The 21862-nt window shown below is 37.5% G+C and overlaps 2 protein-coding genes across 2 annotated transcripts in view; both read left to right on the top strand.

Moving 5' to 3' along the window:
* ivd (isovaleryl-CoA dehydrogenase) overlaps window positions 1-10714 on the top strand; it is a 63281-nt gene extending 52567 nt beyond the window's left edge. Inside the window, exons 11-14 of the mRNA XM_057859282.1 lie at window positions 876-957; window positions 2494-2598; window positions 3007-3079; window positions 9727-10714. Coding sequence (XP_057715265.1) covers window positions 876-957; window positions 2494-2598; window positions 3007-3079; window positions 9727-9860 — 394 coding nt within the window. The 3' untranslated portion in view covers window positions 9861-10714. The remainder of the gene's footprint in view (window positions 1-875; window positions 958-2493; window positions 2599-3006; window positions 3080-9726) is intronic.
* A 6275-nt stretch (window positions 10715-16989) lies between these two features.
* The window catches only part of bahd1 (bromo adjacent homology domain containing 1), a 124115-nt gene continuing 119242 nt past the window's right edge, over window positions 16990-21862 (top strand). Inside the window, exon 1 of the mRNA XM_057858896.1 lies at window positions 16990-17368. The gene's annotated coding sequence lies outside the window, so the exon portion shown is untranslated. The remainder of the gene's footprint in view (window positions 17369-21862) is intronic.

The raw sequence follows: 21862 nt of genomic DNA, 5'->3' as shown, positions 1-21862 counted from the left end.
GCAGCTGTAATTGGAGCAAAAGGTGGCGCTACAAAGTATTAACGCAAGGGGGCCGAATAATATTGCACGCCCCACTTTTCAGTTTTTTATTTGTTAAAAAAGTTTAGATTATCCAATAAATGTTGTTCCACTTCACGATTGTGTCCCACTTGTTGTTGATTCTTGACAAAAAATTAAAATTTTATATCTTTATGTTTGAAGCCTGAAATGTGGCGAAAGGTTGCAAGGTTCAAGGGGGCCGAATACTTTTGCAAGGCACTGTATATTATTGTACGTCACAGTATTTTATTTTACTTTATTAACATGATGTGTGTAAAGCTGTAACACACATATGTACAGTTATGTTCAAAACGACACGCGTTTTAACAATAAAACAGTTGACACAAAACAATCGGTGTTCAACTATCCATCTAGTCTCATCATAATGTCAATTTAGTAGATTAAATTACCGTACAAATTAGGCCTATTATCTTAAATGCTACGAATGCTTACGTATTTACAACTCTCATAACAAATCACTCATACATAACTACGCAAACTGTAGCTCTAAACTTAAATACAAATGCATACACAAACATATTAGCTGCAACAACTTACAGATGTGGGTCAAACCAGAGTGCAGCTATCCATTATCCATGTCAGACGTCTGCGTCTGCTCCTCAGTCATACAAGGTGACAGTCCAACCAGACCCAACGCTGCCACCAGAGGGCAGTGTATCCTCCAACATTAAACAAATACAATAGTTATTTTGAGATTTAGGGGTACTTAAGGGTTAATTTCGACAGCAGCGTAGGAACGGAACTCGTTCGTAACCCGGGGACTATCTGTATTTTTAATGTAACTGGCAGCTTTTAATGGAATTTCATCTGTTCAGCATCATGCAGGCTGTTTTGGATGCTGCGATTCCTTACTTACATGTCAGAGAAGCCTTTGGAGAGAAGATCGGAACCTTCCAGGTTTCTAAATTTACCGTATTTTTCTGACTATAAGTCGCAGTTTTTTTTTCACAGTTTGGCTGGAGGTGCGACTTATACTCCGGAGCGACTTATGTGTGAAATTATTAAAACATTATTATATCATTTATTTCACATGTTATTTCGGTGTTTTGGGGTGACACTGATAGTTTGGTAAACTTGTTAGTATGTTCTTTATGCTATAGTCATCTGAATAAAGCTTAATAGCTATGTTAAATTAATACACCGGCCATGTTCACATTTCGTTGTTCATGCATCATGTAACGTTATCATTAGGGTTGTTCCGATCATGTTTTTTTGCTCCCGATCGTTTTAGTTTGAGTATCTGCCGATCACGATATTTCCCGATCCGATTGCTTTTTTTTTTTTTTTTTGCTCCCGATTCGATTCCAATTATTCCCGATAATTTTTCCCGATCATATACATTTTGGCAATGCATTAAGAAAACTCGAATATATTAATTCAACATACAGTACATAACTACTGTATTTGTTTATTATGACAATAAATCCTTAAGATGGCATTTACATTATTAACATTCTTTCTGTGAGAGGGATCCACGGATAGAAAGACTTGTAATTCTTAAAGGATAAATGTGACTTTGTATATTGTGACTAAATATTGCCATCTAGTGTATTTGTTGAGCTTTCAGTAAATGATACTGTAGCCATTAAACTGTTCTGCCCAAATGCATGATGGGAAGTGCAACCATGACTGTGCGTAGTGGCACCAATTCATATATCTTCTCTGCGTTGGGAAATAACATAGGGTGTTAAGAAGAAGATCAACTATTACCTTTCTTCCCCACATTGCTTCCCACGATATTTCTAACTGGTGTGAGAGGGATTGTAAGGCTTTAGCCATTTAAAAAAAAGGCTCCAAAGACTGCCAAAATTCACTCTACTCATTTTACGCTGCCTTATAGATCTATATATATACAGTAGGTAAAACGGCGCCATTATAGATTGGACGCGACAGTGCGTGAGTGGGTCATGCAGCGCATGCGTTAATTGCAATAAATATTTTAACATGATTAATTTAAAAAAAAAAATTAATTACCACCGTTAACGCAATAAATTTGAAAGCCCTACTTTAAGCCAAAACTAAAGACTCTGGATGAGTATAAGACATTTTGTCTGTAACGAAAACGATTTAATTAAAATATATATATATATATTAAAAAAAGGCATGTCCGATATTTTTTAGCCGATTCCGATACTTTGAAAATGACGTGATCGGACCCGATCGATGCTGATCGATCGGACCCAATCGATGCTGATCGATCGGGACATCTTTAATTATCATACTGTACACTTATTCAGCATTTTGTTCTCTATTGTATTTTCATTTTTAAATTGCCATTCAAGATTACATATCTGTTCTATGTGTTGGATTTTATCAAGTAAATTTCCCCCAAAAATGCGACTTATACTCAGGTGCGACTTATATGTTATAAGTTAGAGAGCCAGTGAGAATTTGTCAATCAGTGAAGTGAAATCCAATGCTTGTTTTTAACAGCTAATGCAAGGCAAGATGGCTGACATGTACACCAGGTTGAGCTGCAGTCGGCAATATTTGTACAATGTGGCCCGGGCCTGCGACAAAGGACACTTCAGTGCTATGGTCAGCCTCTCCACTAAATGTATATTTGTATACTTCAACAAAGTACTGTAATCCAGTTTCATTACTCTTTTGAATAGCATTGGACTATTCTTTTTACCCAGTATGCATTAGTAGTGGGACAATATATCCAAAAGTGTACAGAAACCTGTTTGTTTGACATAAATAATTCTGAACGTAGCATGGAAAAACCGAATTTTGAAAAATGGCATCATAGCTTTTGTCTATTGGGTGTTGACTGATAAGGGCTGAAATGTTTAGCTGAATTTTAAATGTTTTTCCAGAGATTCAAGGTGGCAATCATAATTTTTTCCAGCCTGTTTAGTTTTTGACATTCATTCCATGTAGCTTTTTTCTTGCTAATTCCTCCTTTAAACAACTGACAGTTGTCGTTTTCTGTTGCTACTGCAGGACTGTGCCGGAGTCATTCTGTACTGCGCTGAGAATGCTACCCAGGTCGCGCTGGACGGAATTCAATGTTTGGGTGAGTCATAAGACTACTGCTTTATAATTAACAATCAAGGGGTTAAGTGCTATTCAAAAGAAAATCAATGCCATCCGGTTAACCTCCGGGCACAATAAGTCCACAATTATTATCATTAATCAGCACTGATCCGAAAAAAAATCACAAATTGGGTTCCAAGGATCGACAGATACTGACCCTCACTACATACAGTGGGGAGAACAAGTATTGGATACACTGCCGATTTTGCTGGTTTTCCCACTTGCAAAGCATGTAGAGGTATGTAATTTGTATCATAAGTTCTCTTCAACTGTGAGGGACGGAATCTAATACAAAAAAACTGAAAATCACGTTGTCTGATTTTTAAATAATAAATTTGTATTTAATTGCATGAAATAAGTATTTGATACGTCACAAAAATCAAACTTAATATTTGGTACAGAAACCTTTGTTTGCTATTACAGATACCAAACGTTTCCTGTAGTCCTTGACAAGGTTTGCACACACTGCAGCAGGGATTTTGGCCCACTCCTCCATGCAGATCTTCTCCAGAGCCTTCAGTTTTCGGGGCTGCTGCCGGGCAACACGGACTTTCAGCTCCCTCCATAGATTTTCTATCGGGTTCAGATCTGGTGACTGGCTAGGCCACTCCAGGACCTTAAGATGCTTCTTACGGAGCCACTCTTTAGTTGCCTTGGCGGTGCGCTTTGGGTCGTTGTCATGCTGGAAGACCCAGCCGCGACCCATCTTCAGGGCTCTCACTGAAGGAAGGAGGTTGTCAGCCAAGATCTGGTGATACATAGCCCCATCCATCCTCCCCTCAATACGGTGCAGTCGTCCTGTACCCTTGGCAGAGAAGCAGCCCCAAAAAATGATGTTTCCTCCTCCATGTTTCACGGTTGGCATGGTGTTCTTGGAGTTGTACTCATCCTTCTTTTTCTTCCAAACACGACGAGCCGTGTTTAGACCAAAAAGTTCAATTTTGGTCTCATCCGACCACATGACCTTCTCCCACTGCTCCTCTGGATCATCCAGATGGTCAGTGGCAAACTTCAGACGTGTCTGGACATGCACTGGTTTCAGCAGCGGGACCTTGCGTGCGCTGTAGGATTTGAATCCATCATGGCGTAAAGTGTTTATGATGGTTTTCTTCGAGTGTGATTCCAGCTCTCTTCAGGTCATTGACCAGGTCCTGCCGTATAGTTCTGGGCTGATCCCTCACCTTCCTCATGATCAGTGATGCCCCACGAGGTGAGATCTTGCATGGAGCCCCAGAACGAGGCAGATTGACCGTCAACTTGAACTTCTTCCATTTTCGAATAATCGCTTCAACACTTGTTACCATTTCACCAAGCTGCTTGCTTATTTTCCTGTAGCCCATCCCAGCCTTGTGCAGGTGTATTATTTTATCCCTGATGTCCTTACACAGCTCTTTGGTCTTGGCCATTGTGGAGAGGTTGGAGTTTGTTTGTTTGAGCATGTGAACAGGTAACAAGTTCAAACTGGTGCAGTTACTTCCGGTAATGAGTGGAGAACCGGCGGGGTTCTTAAAAAAGAACTAAGAGCCGAAATATTTATTAGTTGGTAACGTATCAAATACTTATTCATGCAGTTAAATACAAATTTATTATTTAAAATTATACAATGTGATTTTCTGGATTTTTGTATTAGATTCCGTCCCTCGCAGTTGAAGAGAACTTATGATACAAATTACAGACCTCTACATGGCTTGCAAGTAGGAAAACCAGCAAAATCGGCAGTGTATCAAATACTTGTTCTCCCCACTGTACCTTCCAAGTTCCAACATGATCTGGTCACAAATGATCAAAGAGTAGGACTTCAAAGTTGATGTCCACAAGAACAACAACAACCTTAGTGGTGACTTGACAGCCTGTAAAAAGGGTTACTGCAATAGAATACATTGGAGAAAAAAAAAAAAAACAGTATTAATAGTAGTGCTGCAATGATTAATCGATTAACTCGAGTAATTCGATTAGGAAAAAAAAAGATTAAAATTAAGGTAGTAATTGATCTTTTTCTTAGCACCCTATGTTAATTCCCAACGCAGGGAAGATATATCAATTGATACCACTACACACAGTCATGGGTGCACTTCCCATCATGCATTTGGGCACAACAGTTAAATGGCTACAGTATCATTTACTGAAAGCTCAACAAATACACTAGATGGCAATATTTAGTCACAATATACAAAGTCACATGTATCCTTTAAGAATTACAAGTCTTTCCATCTGTGGATCCCTCTCACAGAAAGAATGTTATAGAGCTGAAACGAATACTCGAGCAACTCGAGTAACTCGAGTTTAAAAACTGATCCGAGTAATTTTATTCACCTCGAGTAATCGTTTATTTTGACAGCTCTAAGCATCACGTTTTGCTCGGACTACTTTTAATGCGGGACAACGCGCTGATGTCACGTGCGTAGAGGAAGAAGCAAAAAAAAAAAACTTACTGCAGCCGACAACCGCTACAAACGACGCCGACGTTGCTAAATACTAGCCCGCTCATGCTACGTTAGTTGCAGGTGGCGTCCAGTGAGTCTCATAGAGATCACATGTATGTTGAACTAGATGCGCAATGACAGACTAGGCCGCGTCTGGGCAGCGTTAGCAAACAGCCGCCATCTTAAAGCAGTAGAGCGCTAAGCGCTAATAAAGAGCGCTAAACGCTAATATACTGTATAAGATTAACGTTACTGTCACTACTAGCTCACCTTACGTTAGCACTGCGGAGGGCTAGGTTTCAATTAATTAAGAGCGCTTTCGATGCGTGGCTAACGTGTCTTACATACAGGCTATAACATAACATAGCGTTGTGGAGTGATGAGCATGTCAAATAAAAACTCAACAATGCTAACTATCAATTTTAGCTCAGTAATCATTGCTGGATAAAACACCAAGTAGCACTAGTCCCTGATGTGCTCCAATACAGCCTGTATCATACATTTATTCTGAACAGTGCAAAAACTTAAATCCTATCAGGACTTACAGTTTAGACTAACTTAAAACTTAACTAGAACTTAAAAATGGCTTGACACAAATAGAAATTTAATTGGAAAACGTAGGAAAAAATCCTAACTTTTAAGTGATGTGTGTTATCAAGCGTAAAGGCATTTTTAGGTGTGTTTATATATATATATATATATATATATATATATATATATATATAAAAATAAGATCTAAAGGTTTTTTGAGTGAAAGCAGTGAATTAGTCATTTTTTAAAATTCTAGTTACATCTGAGATGCAATTGTTGGCTGTTTTCAACAATATACATCAAAAATAAAGACATTGATTGACTGAAAATGATAAAATGTCTTGTTTTCTCATGTATATCTATAATTGCTCTTCACCTAAAAATATATTTGTTTTATCCGATTACTCGATTAATCGATAGAATTTTCAGTCGATTACTCGATTACTAAAATATTCGATAGCTGCAGCCCTAGAATGTTAATAATGTAAATGCCATCTTGAAGATTTATTGTCATAATAAACAAATACAGTACTTATGTACTGTATGTTGAATGTATATATTCGTCCGGGTTTTATTCATGTTTTTCTTAATGCATTGCCAAAATGTATATGATCGGGAAAAATTATCGGGAATGATTGGAATTGAATCGGGAGCAAATAAAAAAAAAAGCAATCGGATCGGGAAATATCAGGATCGGCAGATAATCAAACTAAAACGATCAGGATCGGATCGGGAGCAAAAAAAACATGATCGGAACAACCCTAGTTTATAGGTATATTCAGCGTTTTTTGGGGGGGAATATGTGTCTGAGCCATTGTTAAAAAAAAAAAAAAAAAAAAAAAAAAAAAAAAAATTGCATTTAAGCTAGTGGACTTTTGCTATGTAAGTTAGCTAGTTGTTCTTTTGTTGTACTTAGGTCCTCATTTATTTTTTTATACCGTTTGAGGCTGCGCTCAGGTATTTTAATTTTTTCTGTTCCTTATTAGATTACTCGATTATTCAAACTAACTAGTTCATCGATTAATCGACTACTAAAATAATCAATAGCTGCAGCCCTAATCAATAGATACATTGTGCACATGAAAGCAGCACAAACTTGAGTAGGAGGGCGTTAAGGTATGTCTCTTCACGCAAGTAATAAATGAAAGCAAGGGGAAAAGCGAACGTGACATTTCACAGCTGACATTTAAGTTGTCGTTTCAAAGAAATACAATGGGGCTTCACTAGAACTTAAACGATAGCGCTTCCCTTTAATAAATGTGCGATTACGCTGTGACATTTAGCTAAAATGCACAGTGCTAACAACCATGTACGTTCCCGATCTTGTGTCAGCAAGAGATGGGCAAGATCTGTTGATCAATTCAGTTTGCGTTTAATTGATTTAACCCTCATCGCATCAAGGTAAGCTTGTGTTTTTTTAAATGTGAGACAAGTTGTTGCATTTAGCAGAGGTTTTCAATGAATTCCGACAGTGCTCCTCTATTTTTCCTGACCTAATGGACTGTTGTCAAGTGGGTTGTAAATATTGCAGTATAATTAAACAAGGATTTTTTTTTTTAATCCTTGTTTGGATGGGGACCATTTCAGGGTAAACCATACTTCTCACCCAAACTGAGCAAGGATAGATTCAGGATAGGTGTATGCAGGTTAATAAAGTTGTTCAGATCGTGGATAAGATAAGACTTTATTAATCCCTCATAGGGGAAATTTAGGCATTGCAGCAGCTCAGACAGTGTACAATCAAATGAATAAAATGTAGGCAAACTATAAGAACTACATTAAAATGTATATGGCAGAAAACACAGACAAGACTGAAAAAGCAGTTTCTGCTCTTGCACTCCTCTTTAAAAGAAACTGCTGTATTTTAAGACAAAACAACTGTTGTGTTTGATAGGCCAATATGTCTATATGCTGCCATAGCAGATTCATGGCGCATGAAGCCCCCGAACTATTTTTAATTTGTCCGTTTTACCCCGGAAACCCCCGTTTACAGACGTCGCGCAACCGCTTTTGTTTCACCCCAGCCATAAAACGAAGGTAATTAATTATATTTATTAGGGCTGCAGTTATAGAATATTTTAGTAATCGAGTAATCGACTGAAAATTCTATCGAGTAATCGAATAAAACATTTTTTTTTTTTTTTTTAGGTAAAGAGCAATCATTAGGGTTGTTCCGGTCGTTTTTTGTGCTCTCGATCGTTTTAGTTTGAGTATCTGCCGATCCCGATATTTCCCGATCCGATTGCTTTTTTTTTGCTCCCGATTCAATTCCAATCATTCCCGATAATTTTTCCCATGCAAATACATTTTGGCAATGCATTAAGAAAAAAATCAATAAAACTCGGACGAATATATACATTCAACATACAGTACATAAGTACTGTATTTGTTTATTATGACAATAAATCCTCAAGATGGCATTTACATTATTAACATTCTTTCTGTGAGAGGGATCCACAGATAGAAAGACTTTTGACTTTGTATATTGTGACTAAATATTGCCATCTAGGGTATTTTTTTAGCTTTCAGTAAATGATACTGTAGCCATGCCCAAATGCATGACGGGAAGTGGAACCATGACTGTGCGTAGTGCTACCAATTGATATATCTTCTCTGCGTTGGGAAATAACATAAAGTGTTAAGAAAAAGATCAATTACTACCTTGCTTTCCCACATTGCTTCCCATGGTATTTCTAATCATAAGGAGAGGGATTGTAAGGCTTTAGCCAATTAAAAAAAGGGCTCCAAAGGCTGCCAAAATTCACTCTACTCATTTTACGCTGCCTTTTATCTCTCTGTTTAGGTAAAACGGTGCCATTACAGATTGAGCGCGACAATGCGTGGGGGGGTCGAGCAGCGCATGCATTAATTGCGTTAAATATTTTAACGTGATACATTAATTACCGCCATTATCGGGATAAATTTGATAACCCTACCTTAAGCCAAAACTAAAGACTCTGGATGAGTGTAACATATTATGTCTGTAACGTTAAATACAATTAGAAAACGATTTGATTAAAAAAATGTATTTGTATTTAAAAAAAGGCATGCCCGATATTTTTTTCCCGATTCCGATACTTTGAAAATGACGTGATCGGAGGATTGGGTCCAGTTTATGGGTACAGTTTAGTAAACTGTACCCACAGATTACTAAACTCTGGGTACAGATTAGTAATCTGTGCTCACAGATTACTAAACTGTGGGTACAGATTAGCTATGATTTTTTTTTTCTACCCTGGCACCCGGGGGGCTCAGTAGAGTTTTGTGTAAAATGATAATGATTTAATTTTTTTTCCATTCTTTTTTTTTTTTTTTTTTGTTTTTTTTCATTGCAAGCAAAATAAATGAAAATATTACTACCAAAGCATTTGTAATTGCAATGATTTTCTGGGAGAAATCGAGCATTATCTGACAGAATTGCAGGGGTGCCAATATTTTCGGCCAGCACTGTAAATGAAAAAAATAAAAGGCAAAGGGAAAAAAATAAGAAAATACACTACCTGTTTTGCTGTAATAGCAAAGTAACTATGTTTAAGTGAGAGGAGGAGCTTAGGGATTGTCTGATAGGAAAACAAGTGCTTTGCTGCCATCTTGTGGTAGCTTTAAGCTCAACGTTTTGAGCTCAATTACTTTTTTAACTAGTATCGGCGTCACTTTGTTTTTTTATCACCAGGAGGTAATGGCTACATCAACGACTACCCCGTGGGACGCTACCTACGGGATGCAAAACTGTATGAAATCGGCGCGGGTACAAGTGAAATCCGCCGCCTTATTATCGGACGAGCCTTCAATGCCATGTTCAAGTGAGAGAAAGCGAGAGATGAGAAAAGAAAAAGCAATCAGTGAGCCAGAATGCAATTTTGTTTCAAGAAACACTTCTTCACACCCCAGCGGCCTTAACTTGTTTGACTCATCAGTGCCGCTGACCTAAATCATGTTTGGGAATCTCTCTTCACTGTTTGTATTATACATGAAATTACGCAGCGATAACGGTCTGAACAAAGTAGCCTTGATGTTCTGTTTTTCATATCAAGCAATTACTTTACTCAACGTCCTGTAGTTTTGTATAATGGTCTTGTTACATTAAATCATTTGTGCATATGAGTTCTATTAGCGTTTGGAGATATTTTGTACTTCTTGGAATAATTCAATTCAAGCAAACACTCCGATTTCAAGTACTTACGACAGATGCTTGGCAATAATATGTTAAACGAATCAAGGTATCCTCGTCACATTTATAAATTTCTTCATATTAGAGTACTATGGGAGTGAAATGACACTCATGATTGCGAGTATGAAGAGATCTGGATGAGCTTAGGTTTCGTTCCAGGATGTTCGGTGCCAAGTGCTGCTGTTGGACTCCAACCAGAACAATCAATATTGACTTTTTCCCAGCCTTCCAGGTGTCCATTGTCATATCCTTTCATAATCTGGCATTGTTGATCAAAACAATTCAGTGCACACTGAAACTGAACACTTGTCGGACTTGGCTGTAAACAATATTAACATCCTGTTTTAGGATTGTGTAAGGGGGTTAAATGATTCAAATCTTGTATAGTCTGTAGCAATTTTCTTATGCTCTTGGATTTGAAAATATGTAGATGTACATTATATATGAACATGTTTTGTGTGCAATAAAAATAAGCATTTTTAACATGGTTTTCCCTTTCTCAATTCTGTTGATGTTCAACATCAATATATTGTACAGGTAGTCCCCAGGTTGCGATGTACTCGACTTGCGTGATTTCGACTATGTCGGAGTCTCGTACGCCATTTGTCTCCAGTCGTTTTTAAGTCTCATAAACTTTACAGTGAGCCCTCGTTTTTCATGGTGAATGGGGACCAGAACCTGCCGCGATAAGTGAAAAACCGCGAAGTAGCGTCCCCGATATATTATGTATATCTATATATCTTAACGCGATAATTTTGACAGCCCTAACGAGTGGTAATTAATTTTTTAACAAAATTAATTACCCCCCGTTAATGCAATAATTTTGACAGCCCTAATATAAACTGCTGTATTTTAAGCCAAAAGAACTGTTGTGTTTGATAGAACAATATGTCTCTATAAATTCATGGCCCAATAAGCTCCCAAACTATTTTTAATTTGTCTGTTTACCCTGGAAACCCCTGTTTACAGACGCAACCGCTTTTTTTTTTTTTCAACTTAGCCATAAAAAGGTAATCATATTATTCGAAATGTCATTTTTAACTTAGAATTGTTAATTGATCTCTCATATTTCGTTTGAAATAAAAGACTTTAAAAAGATATTCACTCGCATATTTTAAACTTCTAAACAAATTACCGTACGTCACAATGAAAAAATTGGTGTCTGTAAAAAAAGTCCCGGATATATACATCATAACTATCTGTTAATTTTATTTTTTCCATTACTGTCGCATTTTCCCCCAATACTTGAGATGATAATCGATCCAAACAAAGAAAAATTGGAAAAAAAAAAAAGTTTAAAAGGGAAAATATATTAAATATATGAAAACTTTTGGCTTTTTCACCAGACACAAAATCAAGCTCCTCCCATGGCCATCTCAGTCCCCAGACCTTGTTTTGTTGGCAAAAGTGGGTTGTACAAAGTATTAACACCAGGGGTGCTAATAATTGTGACACACATTATTTGATGTCAAATAATTTTTTTCTTTATGTGGGATTTTTTCCCCACTGAATGAATGCACTTGTATTTCAGGTTGGATTTTTCTCTTTTTTCCATTAAGGTCCCATATTATTTGAATTTAAGAAATATATATATTAGAAGCTAAAAAACACATCTTTTTCAGGGGTGCCAATAATTATGGAGGGCACTGTATATACCAACCTTATGGCTTTTTTTTCTCCATCATGGGGCTCATAAGTGATCAACAATAATGAAACTTTTCCCATTAGATATTTTGCACAGTCACGTTAGTGAGGGCTCCATTCCATTAAGTGCAGCTAAAAGCAATGAGGCTATGGTAGCTTGCACCGTATAAATGGAATGTACCCATGAATAATGTAACTACACTTATGCATTTTCCCAGTTTGACTGACGGGTCTCAAATATGAAGGGAGGGCAAACCATGACGTGCCGCATGATTGTCACCTGCTAGGCAGAGGGAAGCGATCTCCTATTCTGACAATAACAACAATGCTGAAAATGGTCATCTAATCGGTGTTGACTGTCAACCAAATTCATTAATTAAAAGGAGTGAGCTTTTCTCTGTAAGAAAAGTATCCTGGTGTTTGCAAAATTTAAGTAGTTTAACTTCCCTTTAGTAGGCAGATCAAGTCAGGCTAATTGTATTGTGTGTTTGTTAACAGTACATATGCAGAAATTAAATTCACCAACTATGTAAAGTCACGGTTGCAAAGTGGAAGGTGTACTCACAAGTCTTTGTAAAGACTTGGATATCCCCCCCCCCGCCACACAAACGCACACTCGCACAGCCCTGACAGAAATCCAACATGCCACCTTTTTCAGCCAGCAGCAGCCACTTTAAGTAATGTAAAAAGTAGGGTTGTCAAAATTATTGCGTTAACGGGCGTTAATTATTTTTTTTAATTAATCACATTAAAATATTTGACGCAATTAACGCACTCCCCCTGCTCAGACAGATTTAAATGACAGTACAGTGAACTGCTTTTTGATTGTGTTTTATGGAGTCTTGCCGCCCTCTGCTGGCGCTTGGGTGCGACTGATTTTATAGGCTTCAGCACCCATGAGCATTGTGTAAGTAATTATTGACATCAACAATGGCGGGCTACCAGTTTATTTTTTGATTGAAAATTTTCCAAATTTTATTAAAAGGAAAACATTAAGAGGGGTTTTAATATAAAATTTCTATAACTTGTACTAACATTATTCTTTTAAGAACTACAAGTCTTTCTATCCATGAATCGCTTTAACAGAATGTTAATGCCATCTTGTTGATTTATTGTTATAATAAACAAATAGTCCTTATGTACTGTATTTTGAATGTATATATATCCATCTTGTGTCTTATCTTTCCATTCCAACAATAATTTACAGAAAAATATGGCATATTTTATAGATGGTTTGAATTGCGATTAATTGCGATTAATTACAATTAATTAATTTTTAAGCTGTAATTAACTGAATTAAAAATTTTAATCGTTTGACAGCCCTAGTAAAAAGACATTAATGTTGCGGAGGTGGGGGAAACACCACAAATTTTCCTACTGAAAGTCCGACCTGCATCAGAGTTTGCATAAAATTAAACTGTGTGAACTTGCTAACCTACAAAACTACTGCAGTCAGGCCAGCCTCCACAAGGAACAACGAAGTCAAGCTAGCCGTCTCTTATTTGAATCACAGTTTGCATTATGGGACTACAGCACAGTGGCTTCAAAGTGCAAGTCCCTTTCTTAAAAAGTAAAACTGGGAGCTATCCAAGAACGGGTCAGCTTAAGAGGGACACTGACATGAACATGAACTGACATGGGGAAAAAATATGTGAAATGAAATAACACATCAGAATTCCATGAGAGTACTTTGGTTAGAGTCTTGGGGCAGTCAAGGATGCCTCAGATGTGGATCGTTCTTTGGATAGCTCAGATTTTTCATTGTTTTTCTCAATTACTTTTATATTACTATACTTTAGTTTGAGTTTATGGGTGCTCCAGTGTCCCTCAAAAGCGGACCCATTCTTGATAACCTTCCCATTTTTTTAACAAAGGGACTTGCACTTTAAAATGTTTCTTGAGTAGTTTTGAAAACAAAGGTTTGAATCGAACGTTGTACAGTGGGGCAAATAAGTATTTAGTCAACAACTAATTGTGCAAGTTCTCCCACTTGAAAATATGAGAGAGGCCTGTTATTGTCAACATGGTAAAACCTCAACCATGAGAGACAGAATTTGGAAAGAAACCCCAGAAAATCACATTGTTTGATTTTTAAAGAATTTATTTGCAAATCATGGTGGAAAATAAGTATTTGGTCTATACCAAAATTTCATCTCAATACTTTGTTTTGTACCCTTTGTTGGAAATAACGGAGGCCAAACGTTTTCTGTAACTCTTCACAAGCTTTTCACACACTGTTGCTGGTATTTTGGCCCATTCCTCCATGCTGATCTCTAGAGCAGTGATGTTTTGGGGCTGTCGTTGGGCAACATGGACTTTCAACTCCCTCCTCACCCCGTGGCGTCAAAATGATAACAAGAACGGGGAGCCAAAATCCCAGAACCACACGGGGGGTCCTAGTGAATGACCTACAGAGAGCTGGGACCACAGCAACAAAGGCTCCTATCAGTAACACAATGCACCATCAGGGACTCAAATCCTGCACTGCCAGAAAGACTCAAGTTTGAAAAAAGACTTTTTGAGCACCAAATTAATTTTTATACAGAAAATAATTACAGTACATCTGAAACAAATGATTATAGCAATAGTATATTTGAGAGAAAAAGCACGTTAATTTGCCTCATTCAAATCTTAATATCTGAACCTTTAAATATATATGTAAACTAAAGTGCAATCACATTCGTAAATGAATGAATTCTGGTTTTTGAAATGTAAAACCAATCTATTGTGATAAAACAACAAAAGTGCAAGAACTGCAATAACCATCAAAGTGAGGTCTAACTGTAACTGTAGTCTTGAAACAAATCTGAATAAGGAAAAACATTGCAATAAAATAATGCAAACTGGTTAAACTTGAGAGTAGCTGAGATCTGTCATGACAGAACATTACTCCTCAAGTTCAGCATTCGCGTCAATGATATCTGGCGCCATCTAGCGTCGTGAATGGGTATAATGTTTAGACCGCGAATATCAGACGACCCCCACTTTTTCAGTCTTATTTCAAAGCATAAAACACCGTCTTATATTCGGGCCAATACGGTAATTTTTTTGTTCATTGCATTCATTTGTATTGTTCGTTTTATTGCTTTACAACTTTTATAGACAATATTTTACCGTTATTTTTATTACAACAATAAATCAACAAGATGGCATTACCATTATTAACTTTATGTTAAAGCGATCCATGGATAGAAAGACTTGTAGTTCTTAAAAGATAAATGTTAGTACAAGTTATAGAAATTTCATATTAAAACCGCTCTTCATGTTTTCGTTTTAATAAAATTTGTAAAATTTTCAATCAAAAAATAACCTGGTAGCCCGCCATTGTTGATGTCAATAATTACTTACACAATGCTAATGGGTGCTGAAGCCTATAAAATCAGTCGCACCCAAGCGCCAGCAGATGGCAACAAAACTCCGAAAAACATAACAAGTACACATTTCACTGTGCCGTCATTTTAGTCTGTGGCATTTGTGCGTTAATTTCGTCAAATATTTTAACGTGATTAATTTTAAAAATTAATTATCGCCAGTTAACGCGATAATTTTGACAGCCCTAGTTTCGTTGCTTTTACAACTTATATAGACAATATTTTACCGGAAAATTCTGAATTTTAAAATCATATATAGGAAAGTCAATTATATGCAATGACACTTTTCGGCCACCTGGGGGGGCATTGGCCCCCTGGCCCCCCCTTAAAATCCGCTTATGTTTCATTTAGGGGTGTCAAATGATTAAAAATTTTAATCGAGTTACTTACAGCTTAAAAATTAATCCTAATTAATCGTAATTCAAACCATCTATAAAATATGCCATATTTTTCTGTAAATTATTGTTGGAATGGAAATATAAGACACAAGATGGATATATACATTCAACATACGGTACATAAGTACTATATTTGTTTATTATAACAATAAATCAACAAGATGGCATTACTATTATTAACATTCTGTTAAATTGATCCATGGATAGAAAGACTTGTAGTTCTTAAAAGATAAATGTTAGTACAAGTTATAGAAATTTTATATTAAAACCCCTCTTCATGTTTTCATTTTAATAAAATTTGTAAAATTTTCAATCAAAAACTAAACTAGTAGCCTGCCATTGTTGATGTCAATAATTACTTACACAATGCTCATGGGTGCTGAAGCCTATAAAATCAGTCGCACCCAAGCGCCAGCAGAGGGCAACAAAACTCCGAAAAACACATTTCACTGCGCTGTCATTTTAATCTGTTTGAGCGGGGCATTTGTGCGTTAATTGCGTCAAATATTTTAACGTGATTCATTTTTAAAAAATCAATTACCGCCCGTTAACACGATAATTTTGACAGCCCTAGTTTCATTGCTTTACAACTATAAACATTAATACCGGAAAATTCTGAACTTTAAAATCATATATAGGAAAGTCGATTATATGCGATGACACTTTTCGGCCACGGGAGGGGGGGCTTGCCATTTTGGGGCCCTAAGCAAAATAATGCCAAGGGGCCCATATTTTTGGCCCACTATTTCGTCACAGTGTACTTTGAAACCCATACATGCAATCCAACCCATACGTCCATATTTTGTATAATAATCAGATTTTGTTGCACTGCATCCTTCAAACTTCTCACCCCAAATGATTGTCAGTACTTACAGTAGATGGCGCCAAACCGTTTTCCAAAAGAGGAAAAGAAGTTAATGAAGAACGTTTATTTTTTAAGCTTGTAATCAAGTATCAAAACTCACAAAAGTCAAATAAAGTTAACTGTAGTAAACGGATGTTTGCATAGATAAACGGCAATGCGCCCCACATTATTCACGATGCTCTATTAACAACGTAGAAAATGAGGTTGCCAGATTGGGGGCCCCCTAGTGGTCAGGGGCCCTAAGCAGCTGCATTGTCTGCGTATAGGCTGGGCCGGCCTTGCCCCCCCTTAAAATCCACTTATGGTCCAATCCATTTTTTGTTATTTTTTTTACAGTGTTACTATATACAAGTAAAATAATAATAATCATGCTTTCAGAAAAATGCGCAGCATGAATTGTTCCAAAGTCAAAGCCACTGTATTCACATGCACGTACATGTCAATGTATGGTGGCCCGGGCAAGGTGTCATGGTGTCGTCCGTCAGTGTGGCCCTTTAAGAAACTCTCCATGTTTTCTCTTCGTGATGCGTCAACATAAAAAGCGGATGATGCTGTTATGTAAAAACACGCACAAGTGAGCCGTACTTTTTTCTCTTTTTTTTCCTCTCCACGCAAGAGACGACACACAGCGAAGGCTCGACTCCAAGCCCCACACAGCCGCCGCCGCCGTGTGTGTGCGCCATCCACTCGGTTATAGAGTCGGAAGTGTAACGACTGGAGCTTTGGCAGTTTTGAGTCCCTCTTTTTTTCAAAGCAGCTTTCAAGTCAACATGAGCGGTCACGGACGGGAAGCTTACACCTGACACGTCTCTCGCTTTGCTGCACTGAAGTGTTTTCCCCACGAAAGGAGAGCTTTAATTTCAGAGGTAAGACACCGAGCCGTCAACGTCAAAGTGTCCGGGAACGATGCGAGCAGCCGGGGGTTGGTGCGGCAAGCTACACGCCACTGTAGCGACCGGCGTAGCTAGCAACTTTTCTTTCTTTTAAAGTTTATTTTCCGTATGCTTGCATACTTGTGCATTCTTTTGTGTTTATTTGATGAAGACTCTTCAAATGGGTGTCCACGGGGGTAAATATGTCAACACTTCGTGTAGTGTGTTGGACAGCCTAACGTCAAATATGAGCCTCGAGTCAGGACGTCAGTGCAGTTGGTCGAATGTTAAGAATGTTTCGAGATGGAACCGCATTGCTGTTTACTTTCAGTTTTGAACAAAAACCCGTGACGAATCCTTTGGTTAACTGACACATTCTCCACGCTGTAAATTATATTTGCCCTAATCCGGTTTAATCCGTGCATATTTAGTAGATTAGATTTGACATCATAAAGATACATTGATACTTTCAACCTGAAATGTATGTGCAGGTGTTTCAGAGTTTGTGTCCACAAAGGCTCCTTGTCGAATTTGAGCTATGCCGACTAAGTGGATTTTGGATTTACCAAACTGTCAAGGCGCAAGGGCGTAGGTTTGCATAGGGACGGTAGGGACATAACACCACCAATATTTGGGATGCTCAAATTGTCCCCACCAACTTTTAAGCAACCTTATTTGCATTATATAATGAGTTCAGTTATATAGGTAATTTAGATTGTCTTCCCATGAATTGTAAGGATAGAATTGACTAGAGCTGGGAATCTTTGGGCTCCTAACGATTCGATTACGATTATGATTCAGAGGCTCCGATTCGATTATAAAACGATTATTGATTCACCCCCCTCCTTTTTTTTTTTTTTTTTTTTTTTTTTTTTTTTTTAAATGTTTTGTACATTAGTTCCAAAATTGTTCAAAAATACTCTCAGGCTAAACCACACTACTATTTCAGTATCAAGTTAACATATAGTAGTAAACAAATATACAAAAATAACATTAAATAAAAAACTCCAGTCCCCATTCTGCATCAGCAGCTTTAAACTACATTCAATTAATTTAATGTTGTGAATCAACCGTTAAATTTGTTAAAATTGCTCCCGTTATTCCATAATTTCCCTTTTGCCTACTTTCGACATGGGAAAGTTTTAAAACTATTTTAAAGATAGATTCAAGTCAATATTTTACCGATTTAGGAGTATTTTAGATAAAAAGTGAATTAGGTTTGCTTGTAAGGTTCGCTACAACAGCCTTGCAGGGAAGTGTACTGCTTTAAGATGGCGGCTGTTTATAACGCCCGCATCTAGCTTTTTGTAGATGTGCTGCTAACACTACCAAATTTATAATGCATCTAGTCCTACATAAATGATGTCCACCGTAACATTATATGAATGTACTTTGTAGCAGTTTTCGGCAGCAGTCAGGTATGTTGTTGTGTTTTTTTATCTCGTTGCATGAGTTGAGCTAGAGCCGTGAGTTGAGCATTGGCATTACCCGAGGGGCCGCGTAATGGGAAGCATGATGTTTAGCTACTCTCGCTCCGTTCCGTCCCGAAGATCGCGCGCTGAGTGTTCTGTACTTCCGCTTTACTTCGCATATTTCAATAATCGGAATTTGGATGTTTGTGAATCGTTCTCGGGTCTTCCACGGCCGAATCGCGAATAATCTAAGAATCGGAAATTTTGCACACCTCTAGAATTGACCCTACATTATGTTCAGATTTAAATGTACACCTTTTCACTTGCTGAATGTACTGGTCCATTTTTCCCCCCGTCAAAGGCACGTTTGATTGGCTGATGACTAGAACCCCCACATTCACAACAATCCCGACAGAAATACATGTCGACGTGCCGCCTCCTCTGCCCCCTTTGATGAGGAGGGATATTAGAAGTTTTTTTTGGCCAGCAGCAGCCACTTTAACTCATCCACTCCCAGCTATTTTGACTTGAGCAAGGCCCTTCGCTCCCGGCCGTTTTACTGGTTTTGACTGATTTTGCAAGGCCCACAGAAAATTCTGTTCTATTACTATATTAACATGGAACCCACCAAAAGAAAGATTACTCTTCTTTCAGCAGAAAAAAAGTAAGTTAATATCTTTTTCTATTCTTTAGAAATGAGCATTAGAAAATAGCTTTGTTTGAGCAATTTTCCAATTTCTGATGAAAAAACGGAGAAAATGAGCTTTTTGTAACCACATACATTTCAAACATAACTTTGACTTTAACACTAGGGCTGTCAAAATTATCGCGTTAACGGGCGGTCACATGCCCCGCTCAAACAGATTAAAATGACAGCACAGTGTCATGTCCACTTGTTACTTGTGTTTTTTGGTGTTTTGTCGCTCTCTGCTGGCGCTTGGGTGCGACTGATTTTATGGGTTTTAGCACCATGAGCATTGTGTAATTATTGACATCAACAATGGCGAGCTACTATTTTATTTTTTTATTGAAAATTTGACAAATTTTATTAAAACGAAAACATTAAGAGGGGTTTTAATATAAATTTTTATAACTTGTACCAACATTTATCTTTTAAGAACCTCAAGTCTTTCTATCCATGATCGCTTTAACAGAATGTTAATAATGTTAATGCCATCTTGTTGATTTATTGTCTTAACAAACATACAGTACTTATGTACAGTATGTTGAATGTATATATTTGCAACCGATGCACATTTTTTAACCCCCCCCCCCCAAAAAAAAACACAAAACCACTGTACATTTTCTTTATATGAAGCTAGCATTTTGAAAAATGACTTTCTCCCATTAAAATAATTTTATTGTAACTTTTTTTCATTTTTACGTGGGAACCAGCCATATTTGAAAAATGTCCCCAAACTTTTTGGTCTGATTAATGTCCCGTCCCCAGCAAAAAGTGTACGTGCAGGTTATGCTGTTATAGCGTCCCTACTAATGTTGAGACCAAACCTACGCCCTTGGACTCAAGGGAAATGATGGCAATCTTGAAAGTGTCCATGCCATGAATGCGCGTATTTTTATGATACTGCAGTAATAGTTGGTTAAAAGCAAAAAAACGGGCAGTTATCATCCATTTTACGTAAATATTTCAAGCTAACGTTAGGCAAATTTTTTCCATTTTCATATCATTGTATTCACAACATTTCAAAGTGCACGCATGGTGCTATTTTCTATAATAATTACCTTGAATCTTCGAACAAATCACTCTTGAGACATTCCTGCCTGCTTGGGTGCAGTACAACTTTCATCTTGTTTCAACCTAAATCCGGCATTGGAACGCAGCGTGTGTTTGAGTATCACAGATCTGCCTGCCTACGCCAGCCTCTTTCAAGAAGGCGTGGCGCAATGTCTGTGGGATTTGTTCCGTCAACTGATAGTGAAGTCTATGTGAGACAGGGGCGTTACCAGGGGGGGCAGGGGTGGGCAGTGCCCACCCACGGACACGCTCTGCCCACCCATAGAAAACTTGATGTAGTACTAACGGCAGTCTGGGCACCGCGTATGGTATGCCTTTCATATAGTATGTTGTTACCTCCTCTTTCACCTTAAAAAGAAAAAGAAGAAAAAATGAAATGTCGGTTTTGTTCCTAAGGGGCGCTACACACATTTACGCATATTTTGATTTTTTTTTAATTTTATTTTTTTTAAATTTTATCAATGTTTTCACCAGTGTTCACCTGGCTGTTGAGTTTGGTGAGTTATGCATTCTGAGGGGGTCAAAGTAGGGCTCAAATGGTCGGCGGGACAAAGAATTACTGCTAGGGGGCGCTACATAGTGTATTTGGAATTTGTCTTTACACGGTATCAAACATTGTGTCTTGACCTGCCTGCCAATTTTGCTGCATTTTGAAGCATTCTAAGGGGGTCAAATTGAGCTCAAAGGGGCTTTGGGACAAAGAATACTATAATAATAAAACCGAGGAACCACAATAGGTTACCTAAAAAAACCATTGTCACCTGCATGTTCATACTGTTCAGTTATAGATGTGTTCTAAGTCAAATAAATCAAATCAACTTTTATTTGTTTAGACCACATCACAACAACAGTAATCTCAAGGAGAAAATAAACATGTTTTGAGGTGCAGTAGCCCTACGCTGGATTTCGACCTACGTGAGCATTGTAGCTTTTTTTTTTTTTTTTTTTTAAATAATCTCTCTCACACAATACACAATACTTCACTTTGAATGGTGAGTTCTGAATTTTTACTCCTGTACTGCATTTTTTTTCTCAATCACATAATCTGGAAAATTCTTCTGAGAATATTAAAACATATCAATCAGCTACAGTGCTGGCCAAAAGTATTGTCATCCCTGCAATTTTGTCAGATAATGCTCAATTTCTCCCAGAAAATGATTGCAATTACAAATGCTTTGGCATTAATTTCTTCATTTATTTTGCTTGCAATGAAAAAACACAAAAGAGAATGGAAAAAAAAATGAAATCATTTTACACAAAATTCCAGAAATGGGCCGGACAAAAGTATTGGCACCCTCAGCTTAAGACTTGGTGGCAAAA

The sequence above is a fragment of the Corythoichthys intestinalis genome, chromosome 15 (assembly GCF_030265065.1).
Source record: "Corythoichthys intestinalis isolate RoL2023-P3 chromosome 15, ASM3026506v1, whole genome shotgun sequence".
In the NCBI taxonomy this organism is placed as follows: domain Eukaryota; kingdom Metazoa; phylum Chordata; class Actinopteri; order Syngnathiformes; family Syngnathidae; genus Corythoichthys; species Corythoichthys intestinalis.
Note: the sequence above shows the minus strand (reverse complement) of the source record. Positions and strands in the feature narration are given on the sequence as shown.